Below are 14,353 nucleotides of genomic sequence, written 5' to 3' on the forward strand. Positions count from 1 at the left end.
CCAAACCATGACAGCTGAAAATGTCCACCAGACACCCTTACGGAAGTTACCTTTGTTTTACTACAGTTAAAAAAAACATGGTTACTGTAGTAAAACCATAGTAACTACAAAATAACCAAGGTTTCGACAATCATGGTTTTCAAAAAACATAGTTAAACCATAGTTAGTGTAGTAAAACCATGGTTTTCCCCTACCCGTTTACATTCACTTAGGACATAACTGACTGTCTTTTCTCAACCAGGGGTGCGTTTCCAAAAGCATCGTTAGCCAACTACTGTCGTAAGTTTAGTAGTTACTGACAAAGTTCAACGATTTGGTGTTTTTCCAAAACCATCGTTCAAACGAACATTCCCAAGATGCATCGCAAAGTTGTGTGGTTAAACAACACTCTTCACCTGTTGTTAGAAGCATCGTTCCTTGTTATTAACATATTAAGACTTACGTTGATCATGTTTTTGAACAAAATAAGCAAAAAACATGTAGTACAATGTATATCCATCATTCTAAATATATTAAAATTTTATTTTACGTCTTTAGGTTTGTAAACAGAATTAAAGCGCTGCATTTGAAAACTGCGCATGTGCACAGTAATACGAGCTTTAAGACCCTGGGGAATCCTTGGGAGGAGTGACGTAAGAGGGAATTTGAGCATAAATTGAATATCTTGAAATTAAACAACAGATAAATAAATCACGATAACAAAATCAGTCTTCAGATGTAATATATGTTATTTACAGCAATAATCTGACATTAAATCGATTTGCAGAGATTAATTAATACTTCACCTCTCACGTGACATCATCAACTATGTTTTTTAAGGAGCATTTCACCCATAGAAACATTAATCTTTATTGAAAGTGCGTCATATTTGTAGTCGAAATGTAACATACATTTCGAATTTGTTGCCTATTTGACAGAGAAGATGGGTGTTTGTAGTCTCATCCCCTCAACAAAGATATTGGACTTCCTGCTTTCAATGATGCAAAATTATGATTTTTACATCATTGAAAGAAGGAAGTGCAACACTGAAATCTGTATTTCTCCTGTCTCAGCCGCAACTGAGGAAATTATGCATAACCATTCAAAAACATGACTGGGGTTCTAACTATACAAAGCTTAATGCAAATGGGTGAAGTGTCCCTTAAAACCAACATGGTTCAAACGACGAATGTGCGACAAAGATGGTGGTTTCGGGAAACGCACCCCAGACCTACATTTTGACAAGATGTGTATTTATTACTGTTGGTACACGAATCTGATTAGAATCATTCAGACAGTGCATCGCAGGCCCTTTACATGCCACAACTTAGTTTAAAGTTTTTTATTATATTAATGGGTACACATGCATTGAAAATCTTAACAGTACAAAGTACTCAAAATAAGAGAACTGTACTCAACCTGTTTATTCAACTTTATGTGTGTTCAATGATTTCAGAGTCATTTCAATCCCAGAGCCTTGCAAATGTGCTTAAAATAAGACTTGCTAGTGTTAAACATTCATTTATGTTGGAGATTTTATGTTGGAGAGTTTTTGTTTGTGTGTGTGTGTGTGTGTGTGTGTGTGTGTGTGTGTGTGTGTGTGCGTGCGTGCGTGCGTGCGTGCGTGTGTGGCCACGTTATTGAATGTTTCACACAAAAAAAATGGAATCACATGAAGATAGAGGAAGATATTATTGTAAATAAATAAGTTTAATTTTGTTCACTACATTGAAATATATGACATCAAATAAATTAATTATTAAGAGGAAAAAAATCAACAATAAATATTGTACAAATTACACAAGTATTAAATAAATAATTTAATTTCATTAGACAATACATCTTGGGAAAAATTATATTCAGTAAAATTTTGTGTAAATCCTGTCTGTCCAGCAAAACAGGATGAAAATAAATAGTGCATACTAAAAGCTCAAAGTTAACATGTTCATTACATAATTTAAATAACAACATTAATAATAATCAATGCATAATTAATAATATAAGAATAAGTGATTTCTTAGATATAGTTGTGCTTTACAGTTGCAAATAAAAGATCACTTTTTCTGTACATATTTTTCTTTGTTGTCTCTCAACGCTACTAGAAGATGCTGTGTCGAGTCGTGTACTGTACATTGTATGACTGTCTTCTGTGCCAACGTCGTCTAATTCGTGCACAGCAACCACAAAGCAGACACTAAAGAGAGAGAGAGAGAGAGAGAGAGAGAGAGAGAGAGAGCAAGAAAGAGAGAACATTAGACAATCTTTCTCAGTCAAAAACAATGAACTGTCAAAACTGTGTTTTATGATTAAAACAATCACAGTAAAGTTATTAAGTTATTATTAAATATATATATGTAATAACAACATATAATGTTTTTATTATAAATAGTCACTTCATAGACAATACACATATTTTACATTCTGTCATCAAGAAACTTACACAAAGGAGAATCCAGCAAGGTATAAGCATGATGGCTATAGCACAAGGAACAATTATAGCCACAACCCACGCTGCAGTAGTGCTGTTTTTCGGCCCAGTAGTGTTCACAACAGACGGAAATGTGGTTGTAGCAGTTGTGTTACTGGCTTCTTTAGACCAATGTTTTGGGGGAAAAAGAAATAGTGTTAATAAAAAAAATCAGAAACTCTCAAGGAATAATATAAAAATGCTGGGTTATTTTCAACCCACTATTGGGTCTAAAAAGGAATTAACCGTTGGGTTAAATTACCCCAGAACATTTTCATATTTGGTCCAACGAAAATAATCCAAAAAAATTTTAGAGTGTAAAGAGCTATTAATATTTAAACTGAATGCAGAACAACATACCAATATTAACAGTGATAAGTGCACTGAGAAAAGGACTGGGAAACTTGAAGTCTTTGTCTGAGAAAACATACTCGACATTGGCCTTAATCACAGTGGTATTACCCCTGGGGAAATTCAAAATAAACAGTGTTGAACATTAGGAGATAATTTAAAGTGATCACATCATCATTAATAATACTTGTTCTTTCACATCTCATTAAAATATGAAGTCATGACTTACGTAAAATTGGCGTCTTTGAACACAAATGGAGTGGCATTTGGGTCATTTAGGATCTCGTTCAGCTAAACAGGTTGGCAAAAAACACATTAATATTGTGTATTATTTATGATTATTAAATATGTTAATGATATTTATGATTGTTTTATGCTGGGTTTCATTTAATATATCTTAATTTCATATTGAAATTTAAATTGTACATTATTTCATATGCATTAGCAGTCTTTCAAATACTTTCAAACTTACCAATTTATTTATTGAATCTTGGATTATTTTATATGTGCCGTTCCTGAGTACAAGTTTCTCAGACATGGTGACATTGCTGATTTCAAATCCAAAATTGAGGGCATACGAATTATCAGAAATTTCTTGAAAAAAAAAACAGATCAGACATTAGTGCATGTACAAATCTCTTTATTGTAATATGCAGTTATTGTTTCCTGGTGACACAAACTTACTTATATAGGTGACATTCACAAAGCTCACAGGATCACTGAGTTTTTGTACTGTCAGGTCTCGTTTGCTTCTTAGACGTTTGTCCAGCAGATTGTTGGCTACCTGTAGAACAGCGCTCTCGCTTGGTATGGGGCCTCTCGTTATAAAAACAAGCCGGATGTAAATAATTGCTTTTCCAAGTCTGAAAAAGGTGAATCAAAATAATTTTGAGAAAGAAAATAAACGGAAACAAAGCCAGTTTATTTGAGTATGCAAGTAAACTTTTTGAACTTACACAGTTGGAGTTGGAGTTGTTGTTAAGCCTGTAAAATAAAATTCAGTGTTTGGTGATTATGAAAATAAAAGCTGTTTGTGGAGTATGACATTTAAAACATTTAATTGCAGTTAGGAATGTGTTAAAGTAGTACATGTATTAAATGTTGTGTTGAATTATGTTTAATGTTGCATTCTTAGTACTAAAAAGTTGATTAAATGAGACATACTGTTTTCATTAAGAATTTTCTGGAGAAATGTACTCGGTGACTTGATGTCATTTTTTTGTGAGAGATTGTATTCCAGAACAGCCGTTATCGCAGTCAAATTATTCCTAGAAAAGATACAAAAATAAACTATTGTTAACAAAATAAATAAAAAAGCACTATATTACACAAAAATCTAATGATAAATTGATAATGATGATAATGATAAAAACATTATTTTGATTAATGAGTAAATTTAATCTTGACTTACAAGAATTTGGCCTCATCAAACTGGACTGGATTGGCTAAGGGATCATTTAGGATCTTGTTTAGCTACAAACAAAATAGGAATAATGCAGAAATTAATTGGATTATTCATTCATTTACTTTATGTGGGAACATTTATTGCAGAGAACAATGTCTAAACCCACCAATTCATTTATTTTGTTTTGGATGAGTTTGTAGGTGGTGTTCCTGTTTTCATATTTCGTTGACATTGATACATTGCTGATCACGTATCCAAAGTTAAGGGCATAAGAATGATCAGAAATTCCTGAAAAAATAAAAAAATAGTCAACATTAGTTTTCTATTTTTACTTAGGTAGACCTTCAATATATGTAGTCATTGACAATATTTTGTGCTGTGATGGTCATTATTACTATTACTTTTATGTATTTAACACAAGTAGCCATCTAGCCAAAAATAGTAATTTAGTGAGATTTAAAGGAGCATTTCACCCTTAGAAACATGAATCTTTATTGAAAGTGTGTCATATTTTAGTCGAAATGTAACATACATTTCGAATTTGGTGCCTATTTGACCAAGAAAATTGGTGTTTGTAGTCTCACCCCCTTAACAAAGATATTGGACTTCCTTCTTTCAATGATGCAAAACGATGATTTTTACATCATTGAAAGAAGGAAGTGCAACACTGAAATCTGTATTTCTCCTGTCTTCAGCTGCAACTGAGGAAATGATGCATGACCATTCAAAAACATAACTGGGGTTCTAACTATACAAAGCTTAATGCAAATGGGTGAAGTGTCCCTTTAAGTTGATGCCTACAATTATATGCATCCTTTGTAAATACATGGTCATACACTATTCATACAAAGATTTACATTTCAAGTTGTAAGGATGTTCATGTTTCAATTTTATTTTCATGTTTGGATTTATTAAAGTCTTTCATCTGCATTGAGATCCTGCCTCATCTCATGATTTTGGACAGCACTTTACAAAAATAGCATGAATTTCAATCTCTACTAAGTGTATACGGTATGTAAACATCTTTTCTCATTATTTAAATTCTCTCTTTTAATTTATTCACTACATGTAGCCTATTATTCTGGAGAGATCAGGGCATATATGGATGCCATTTATGATTGAAATTTAGACAGGAGTGGGATTTCTGTTCTGAATTCTATCCGCATGTTCAGTCGATTTGGATGTTTGAATACTTGCAAATGTGTAGCTTTATTAAATAACATAAATTGTTTAAAAGATTGTCTTGAAGTAATATAAAGAATAGTGTGTGTTGGTTGGTTGGTTAGTTAGTTAGTTTGTTTATTCTGAGTAAATCTGAGGTCCCGGAGTAAACCCACACTAACACAGGGCTCCACACTAAAAGGCCAAACAACAGTGTAACAAATTACTGTTGACAGGGAGTATTAAGAAGAGTAATGAGTAATTTATTCATTTATTTTAGTAACAAGCCCAACACTGTTAGCAACACAATGTTTCATTTGAAAGTAATAGAGCAAAAACACAGTTTCCCAAAATAATATATTAATAAAAAACTTACTGTTATAGGAGACATTCACGTTGCTCACAGGTTCACCAAACTGTGTTGCTCTGTCGTCTTGTTTAGTTGTGAGATTTGCATTCAGTATAGAAACCAACTCCATAATTTTACTTTCACTTGGCGTTAGTCCCAATGTTTCAAACACAAGCCGAATGCTAATAAAAGCCGTCCCCCTGTTCAAAAAGAAAAAAAAATGGATGAGGAAATAAAAATACAAAGAGCAAGAACAATAATGATTTCTTTATAAAAAAAAAATAATGAATTACTCTCTTACAGAATTGTTGCATCAGTAGTGGTCTGAGAATTGCTGGCAGAAGGAGTTGTTAGGCCTGAAAACACAAAGTTAGAACTGATGAATGGGAAACAAATAACAAGAAAAGGTAGGAACAATATGCTGTGAAAATTCATTGTTGTATTCTAATAGAATTGACATACTGTTTTGCAAACGAAGCTCGTTTAAGAAACTGACAGGTTGGATGTGATCTGTATCCGTAAAAACAACGTTCATGAAAACCTCAATCTGCTGTTCTTTTGTCCTGATGGAATAAAATGAATGTTAGAACTTTAATCATGATTGTAAAGGTTAATCTGACAGGGTTAAATGGTTCATGGTAAAAAAATGTAAAAAAAAAAAATTAGCTTAAGACTCCATAACTTACGTGACTTTGGAGAGTGTAGCATCAAAAGGAGGTTTAGCAGCATCATTCAGTAGAGTGTTAAGCTATAAGTAAAAAAAAATATTTAAAAAATGAAAACAGAAAACACGAAAACAGACTACAAAACATTATCATTTCTGACCATTGGTCTTGATGTTTATGCTTACCGCAGCATTGATAGTATTCTGAACTTGCTCGGCAGGGTTGCCTTTAGGTACATGACTGTTTGGGGTGCTGAGGTTACTCAGACTAAATTCAAAGATGACCTCGTAGGAGGTGTCCGAAATTTCTGTTTGTATGAAAATATTCATTATGTAAATTGTCCTAGTAGGTAAATAAACTTGTGATTTTTAATATAAGTATAGATAATAAAAAATGTAGAACTTTTAAAAGTTTAAAACGCTTAAACTTACTGTTATAGGTCACATTCAACAGCTTGAGTGATTTATCAAGTTGTGACTCTCTGGAGTCCCTGAGATTTTTGATAGCACTGAGCACATGAGCTTTACTGGGGACTGGAGATGAGGAGTTGAACGTCAATGTGCTCGTCACCACTGCAGAATCAATTCTGAAAAGGGCACCACTTTCATTTAATAAAGTTCAGGGCTTTACATTACAGAAAATGCTTCTTATGCAGTCTTTATGTTAATGTAACATCTACACTCACTGCTGCTCGATAGACGTCACATGGGAGACTTTTGTTGTCAGGGGAGAAATTGTTGTTGGGGTCAGACCTGACAAATCATAAATAAAAAAATTATACATTTTCATAAAAAAACTGCATGTTTTAGCATGTTCCACACTGCTGTTTAGGATGGCTGAAGGTCACCAATATGAACATACCTATCAGTTTATTGAGCTCATTTAGGTAGCTGACAGGTTGTATCTCATCTGTTTCCGTAAAGACATGGTTAATGGAAACCTCAATCTGTTGTTCTTTTGTCCTAATGGAATAAATAAAAAATGTTAGAACTTTAATCTTGTTAGAACAGAGCCGTAAAAACCTGAGTAAAAAGCAAAGGAGAGTATCATGATTGTAGAGGTTTAATGCATGGCAAAAGTTTTATGGTAAATTAAATTAAAAATTCAATTTCAAAGCTTACGTGACTTTGGAGAGTGTAGCAACAAATGGTGGTTTTTGTGGATCATTCAGAAGAGTGTTGAGCTATAAATAAAAATAATTATGAGCGAAAATCGAACAGATTAAAATACTGTGTAATTTCTGACCATTGGTCTTGATGTTTATGCTTACCGCAGCATTGATAGCATTCTGAACTTGCTCGGCAGGGTTGCCTTTGGGCACATGACTGTTTGGGGTGCTGAGGTTACTCAGACTAAATTCAAAGATGAGCTCATAGGAGGTGTCTGAGGTTTCTGTTTGTATAGAAATGTTCATAATGTATTTTGTCCTAGTACGTAAATAAACTTGAGATTTTTAATACAAGAACTTTTAAAAGAAAACAATTAAACTTACTGTTATAGGTCACATTCAACAGCTTGAGTGATTTATCAAGTTGTGACTCTCTGGAGTCCCTGAGCTTTTTGATAGCACTGAGCACCAGAGCTTCACTGGGGACTGGAGATGAGGAGCTGAACGTCAATGTGCTCGTCACCACTGCAGAATCAATTCTGAAAAGGGCACCACTTTCATTTAATACAGTTCAGGGCTTTACATTTATATGACGACTGTATAACAAACATTTTTTGTAATGTAACATCTACACTTACTGCTGCTGGAAAGACGTCACATGGGAGACTTTTGTTGTCAAGGGAGAAATTGTTGTTGGGGTCAGACCTGACAAATCATAAATAAAATATTATAAATTTCATGAAAAATACTGCATGTTTAGGATGGTTGAAGGTCACCAATATGAACATACCCATCAGTTGATTGAGCTCATTTAGGTAGCTGACAGGTTGTATCTCATCTGTTTCCATAAAGACATGGTTCATTGAAACCTCAATCTGCTGTTCTTTTGTCCTAATGGAATAAAATAAATGTTAGAACTTTAACCTTCTTAGAACAGAGACGTAAAACCTGAGTAAAAGGCAAAGGAGAGTATCTTGATTGTAGAGGTTTAATGCAGGGATAAATGTTTTATGGTAAATTAAATTAAAAATGTAATTTCAATGCTTACATGACTTTGGAGATTGTAGCAACAAATGGTGTTTTTTGTGGATCATTCACAAGAGTGTTGAGCTATAAATAAAAATAATGATAAGTGAAAAAAGAACAGATTACAATACAATGTGATTTCTGACCATTGATATTGATGTTTATGCTTACCGCAGCATTGGTAGCATTCTGAAATTGCTCGGCAGGGTTGCCTTTGGGCACATGACTGTTTGGGATGCTGAGGTTACTCAGATTAAATTCAAAGATGAGCTCATAGGAGGTGTCTGAGGTTTCTGTTTGCATAGAAATGTTCATAATGTATTTTGTCCTAGTACGTAAATAAACTTGAGAATTTTAATACAAGAACTTTTAAAAGAAAACGCTTAAACTTACTGTTATAGGTCACATTCAACAGCTTGAGTGATTTATCAAGTTGTGACTCTCTGGAGTCCCTGAGATTTTTGATAGCACTGAGCACCAGAGCTTCACTGGGGACTGGAGATGAGGAGTTGAACGTCAATGTGCTCGTCACCATTGCAGAATCAATTCTGAAAAGGGCACCACTTTCATTTAATACAGTTCAGGGCTTTACATTTACATGATGACTGTATAACAAGGATTTTTAGTAATGTAACATCTACACTCACTGTTGCTCGAAAGACGTCACATGGGAGACTTTTGTTGTCAGGGGAAAAATTGTTGTTGGGGTCAGACCTGACAAATCATAAATAAAAAATTATAAATGTCATGAAAAATACTGCATGTTTAGGATTGCTGAAGGTCACCAATATGAACATACCCATCAGTTTATTGAGCTCATTTAGGAAGCTGACAGGTTGTATCTTATTTCCCTCTTGGAAGATGTAATCCATTTTGCCATGTATTTGGTCTGTTGTGCTCCTATAAGAAGAGAAGCAAAGACTGTTGATATGAGCTTCAGTTTATGAGCTTTTAACAGTTTTTGAAGAGGAGCAGTTTAATAATGTCATAAATTGTGAAATGTCATATCGCATAAGTATCTTTCAGAGACAGAAGTTAGTTTAAATCTTACGTGAAGTTGGATGAGCTGGGTTCAAATTTCACACTGCTTGGATCATTCAGGAGAGTGTTCAGCTGGAGAGGAACAACAAACAATTCACCAAACTCTACAGAAGATTTGCACTGCACCAAAACGTTTTCACTGGGTATGTTTTTGAATGCTTACCACATCGTTGATCATGCCCTGCACTTGCTTGTAAGTGTTGTTTCTAAGCTCTGGGTCTTCTGGCATGCTGATGTTACTCAAGGTAAATGTAAAGAAGACTGCATAGGAGGTGTCTGAGACTTCTGTTTAAAAAAAAATATAGTCAATTTACATTTCCCCAAAGCTTGTAATTTGTTGCTGGTTGAAACGTTACACTGTATGAAGATAGTTTTTCACCTAAAAATGACAACACTTACTTTCATAGCTGACATTCACCAGCTTGACTGTTTCTTTCAGTTGTGAAACTCTGGATTCCAGGAGAATGTTGATAGCACTGAGCACCAAAGCTTCACTGGGGACTGGAGATGAGGAGTTGAACACCAGTTTGCTTGTAACCTCTGCTGAACCAGATCTACAAATGGCACAACTTACTTTTAATACAGTTCAGGGCTTTAGATTTAAATGAAGACTGCATAGCTGATCAATTTCTGTAACACTTACATTTGCTGGAAGGACGTCACAGGGAAGCTACTTGTTGTAAAAGGAGACATTGTAGAACTCAGTCCTGCAAAGTCAGATGGAAACATTAAAACTGAAATCAATTTAATTAAAAATACTGTATGTTTCAGCAATTTTCAAAGTTCACTTTAGAATGGTTTAAGATTGTCAATATGAACGTACCCATCAGTTTATTGAGCTCATTTAGGAAGCTGACAGGTTGTATCTTATTTCCTTCTTGAAAGATGTAATCCATTTTGACATGTATTTGGTCTGATGTGCTCCTATAAGAAGAGCAGCAAAGACTTGATATGAGCTTCAGTTTATGAGTATTTAACAGTTTTTGAAGAGGAGCAGTTTAATAATGTCATAAATCATAAAATGTCATACTGCATAAGTATCTTTCAGAGATAGAAATCAGTTTAAATCTTACGTGAAGTTGGAGGAGCTGGGGTTAAACTTCACACTGTTTGGATCATTCAGAAGAGTGTTCAGCTGCAGGATTAAAAGAAACCATCCATCAAACACTGGAGAAGATTTGCCCTGCAACCAACTTTTTTGCTGTGTAATTTTCTAAATGCTTACCGCCTCATTGATCATGTCCTGTACTTGCTGGTAAGTGTTGTTTCTAAGCTCTGGGTCTTCTGGCATGCTGATGTTACTCAAGGTAAATGTGAAGAAGACTGCATAAGAGGTGTCTGAGGTTTCTGTTTTAAAAAATCAATTTAATTTACATTTTCCCAAAGCTTGTAATCTATTACTGCTTGAAACATTAAAATTGTTTACAGACAGTGTTTCACTTGAAAATGACAACACTTACTTTCATAGCTGACATTCATCAGCTTGACTGTTTCTTTCAGTTGTGAAACTCTGGATTCCAGGAGAATGTTGATAGCACTGAGCACCAAAGCTTCACTGGGGACTGGAGATGAGGAGTTGAACACCAGTTTGCTTGTCACCTCTGCTGAACCAGGTCTACAAATGGCACAACTTACTTTTAATACAGTTCAGGGCTTTAGATTTAAATGAAGACTCCACAAATGATCAATTTCTGAAACACTTACATTGGCTGGAATGATGTCACAGAGAAGCTACTTGTTGTCAATGGAGTTGTTGTAGTACTCAGTCCTGCAAAGCCAGATGAAAACATTAAAGCTGAATTTATTTAATTAAAAATATTGTAGGTTTCAGCAAGTTACAAACTTCAATTTAGAATGGTTTAAGATTGTCAATATGAACATACCCATCAGTTTACGAAGCTCATTTAGGAAACTGATAGGTTGTATCTCAGCTCCATCTTGGAAGGTATAATAAATTTTGCCATGAATTTGGTCTAATGTGCTCCTGAAGGAAAAGCATAAAATACACTTGACTTGAGCTTCAGATGAAGTGTGTTAAACAGTATTATGGACTATTTATGCAAAAAAATCAAGAATTGATTCAATATCCCAAAGTGTCAGAATGCATTTAATAAGACCATAAGCATTAGTATCTTTCAGAGACAGAAGTCAGTTTAAATCTTACGTGAAGTTGGATGAGCTGGGTTCAAACTTCTTACTGCTTGGATCATTCAGAAGAGTGTTCAGCTGCAGAGGAATTACAAACCATCCATCAATCTCTACAGAAGATTTGCATTGCACCCAAACTTATTCACTTCTGAATACTTACCAAATCGTTAATCATGTCCTGCACTTGTTTGTAAGTGTTATTTTTAAGCTCTGGGTCTTCTGGCATGCTGATGTTACTCAATGTAAATGTAAAGAAGACTGCATAGGAGGTGTCTGAGATTTCTGTTTGGAAAGATATATTCAATTTACATTTCCCTAAAGCTTGTAATTTATCGCTGGTTGAAATGTTTATACTGTATGGATATAGTTTTTCACCTAAAAATGACAACACTTACTTTCATAGCTGACATTCATCAGCTTGACTGTTTCTTTCAGATGTGAAACTCTGGATTCCAGGAGAATGTTGATAGCACTGAGCACCAAAGCTTCACTGGGGACTGGAGATGAGGAGTTGAACACCACTTTGCTTGTAACCTCTGCTGAACCAGATCTACAAATGGCATAATTTACTTTTAATACAGTTAAGGACTTTAGATTTAAATGAAGACTGCATAACTGATCAATTTCTGAAACACTTACATTTGTTGGAAGGACGTCATAGGGAAGCTACTTGTTGTAAAAGGAGACATTGTAGAACTCACTCCTGCAAAGCCAGATGGAAACATTAAAACTTGATGAAATTAATTAAATCAAAATTACTGTATGTTTCAGCAATTTTCAAAGTTCACTTTAGAATGGCTTAAGATTGTCAATATGAACGTACCCATCAGTTTACGGAGCTCATTTAGGAAGCTGACAGGTTGTATCTTATTTCCTTCTTGGAAGATGTAATCCATTTTGCCATGTATTTGGTCTGATGTGCTCCTATAAGAAGAGAAGCAAAGACTGTTAATATGAGCTTCAGTTTATGAGTATTTAACAGTTTTTGAAAAGGAGCAGTTTAATAATGTCATAAATCATAAAAAGGCATATTGCATAAGTATATTTCAGAGACAGAAGTCAGTTTAAATCTTACGTGAAGTTGGAGGAGTTGGGTTCAAACTTCACACTGCTTGGATCATTGAGAAGGGTGTTCAGCTGCAAGGGAAAAACAAATCATCCATCAAACTCAGGAGAACATTTGCAGTGCAACCAAACTTTTTACCTGATATTTTTCTAAATGCTTACCGCCTCATTGATCATGTCCTGTACTTGCTGGTAAGTGTTGTTTCTAAACTCTGGGTCTTCTGGCATGCTGATGTTACTCAAGGCAAATGTGAAGAAGACTGCATATGAGGTGTCTGAGATTTCTGTTTGGAAAGATAAATTCAATTTACATTTCACCAAAGCTTGCCATCTATCGCTGGTTGAAACATTCAAACTGTTTACAGACAGTGTTTCACTTGAAAATGACAACACTTACTTTTATTGCTGACATTGACCAGCTTGACTGTTTCTTTCAGTTGTGAAACTCTGGATTCCAGGAGAATGTTGATAGCACTGAGCACCAAAGCTTCACTGGGGACTGGAGATGAGGAGTTGAACACCAGTTTGCTTGTCACCTCTGCTGAACCAGGTCTAAAAATGGCACAACTTACTTTTAATACAGTTCAGGGCTTTAGATTTTAAATGCAGACTCCACAAATGATCAATTTCTGAAACACTTACATTGGCTGGAATGATGTCACAGAGAAGCTACTTGTTGTCAATGGAGTTGTTGTAGTACTCAGTCCTGCAAAGCCAGATGACAACATTAAAACTGAATTTCATTTAATTAAAAATATTGTAGGTTTCAGCAAGTTACAAACTTCAATTTAGAATTGTTTAAGATTGTCAATATGAACATACCCATCAGTTTACGAAGCTCATTTAGGAAACTGACAGGTTGTATCTCAGCTCCATCTTGGAAGGTATAATCCATATTGCCATGAATTTGGTCTAATGTGCTCCTGAAGGAAAAGCATAAAATACACTTGACTTGAGCTTCAGATAAAGTGTGTTAAACAGTATTATGGACTATTTATGCAAAAAAAATCAAGAGTTGATTCAATGTCCCAAAATGTCGGAATGCATTTAATAAGACCATAAGCATGAGTATCTTTCAGAGACAGAAGTCAGTTTAAATCTTACGTGAAGTTGGATGAGCTGGGTTCTAACGTCTTACTGCTTGGATCATTCAGGAGAGTGTTCAGCTGCAGAGCAATTACAAACATTCAATCAAACTCTACAAAAGATTTGCACTGCACCTAAACCTTTTCACTGCTGAATGCTTACCGCCTCATTGATCATGTCCTGTACTTGCTGGTAAGTGTTGTTTCTAAACTCTGGGTCTTCTGGCATGCTGATTTTACTCAAGGCAAATGTGAAGAAGACTGCATATGAGGTGTCTGAGACTTCTGTTTGGAAAGATAAATTCAATTTACATTTCACCAAAGCTTGCCATCTATCGCTGGTTGAAACATTCAAACTGTTTACAGACAGTGTTTCACTTGAAAATGACAACACTTACTTTCATAGCTGACATTGACCAGCTTGACTGTTTCTTTCAGTTGTGAAACTCTGGATTCTAGGAGAATGTTGATAGCACTGAGCACCAAAGCTTCACCGGGGACTG

At 34.8% G+C, this 14,353-nt stretch overlaps 2 protein-coding genes and 1 long non-coding RNA gene across 3 annotated transcripts; all 3 read right to left on the reverse strand.

Annotated features, from left to right (window-relative positions):
• Positions 1-1,670: 1,670 nt before the first annotated feature.
• Positions 1,671-10,843, reverse strand: LOC135786279 (uncharacterized). The gene is made up of 35 exons (XM_065295922.1): positions 10,778-10,843; positions 10,626-10,687; positions 10,376-10,476; positions 10,196-10,259; positions 9,952-10,106; positions 9,716-9,837; positions 9,563-9,624; positions 9,311-9,411; positions 9,159-9,225; positions 8,905-9,059; positions 8,683-8,804; positions 8,534-8,595; positions 8,276-8,376; positions 8,124-8,190; positions 7,870-8,024; positions 7,648-7,769; positions 7,499-7,560; positions 7,239-7,339; positions 7,063-7,129; positions 6,809-6,963; positions 6,563-6,684; positions 6,399-6,460; positions 6,175-6,275; positions 6,014-6,068; positions 5,740-5,912; positions 4,369-4,490; positions 4,209-4,270; positions 3,962-4,065; positions 3,754-3,781; positions 3,482-3,660; positions 3,270-3,391; positions 3,027-3,088; positions 2,807-2,910; positions 2,420-2,568; positions 1,671-2,173 (listed from the first exon to the last, which is right to left on the reverse strand). The coding sequence occupies exons 1-35, from the start codon at positions 10,841-10,843 to the stop codon at positions 2,078-2,080; spliced, it is 3,510 nt and encodes a 1,169-aa protein (XP_065151994.1). The 3' UTR covers positions 1,671-2,077.
• Positions 10,844-11,256: 413 nt separating this feature from the next.
• Positions 11,257-11,779, reverse strand: LOC135786301 (uncharacterized). Its single transcript, XR_010546935.1, has 3 exons — positions 11,717-11,779; positions 11,436-11,536; positions 11,257-11,320 (listed from the first exon to the last, which is right to left on the reverse strand). It is a non-coding gene; the product is annotated as an uncharacterized lncRNA (long non-coding RNA).
• Positions 11,780-11,842: 63 nt separating this feature from the next.
• On the reverse strand, positions 11,843-13,952 carry LOC135786278 (uncharacterized). The gene is made up of 10 exons (XM_065295921.1): positions 13,870-13,952; positions 13,588-13,688; positions 13,408-13,471; positions 13,163-13,317; positions 12,928-13,049; positions 12,776-12,837; positions 12,524-12,624; positions 12,340-12,403; positions 12,096-12,250; positions 11,843-11,982 (listed from the first exon to the last, which is right to left on the reverse strand). The coding sequence occupies exons 1-10, from the start codon at positions 13,950-13,952 to the stop codon at positions 11,843-11,845; spliced, it is 1,047 nt and encodes a 348-aa protein (XP_065151993.1).
• Between the last annotated feature and the right edge of the window lie 401 nt (positions 13,953-14,353).

Source organism: Paramisgurnus dabryanus, chromosome 4 (genome assembly GCF_030506205.2).
Source record: "Paramisgurnus dabryanus chromosome 4, PD_genome_1.1, whole genome shotgun sequence".
Lineage (NCBI taxonomy): Eukaryota > Metazoa > Chordata > Actinopteri > Cypriniformes > Cobitidae > Paramisgurnus > Paramisgurnus dabryanus.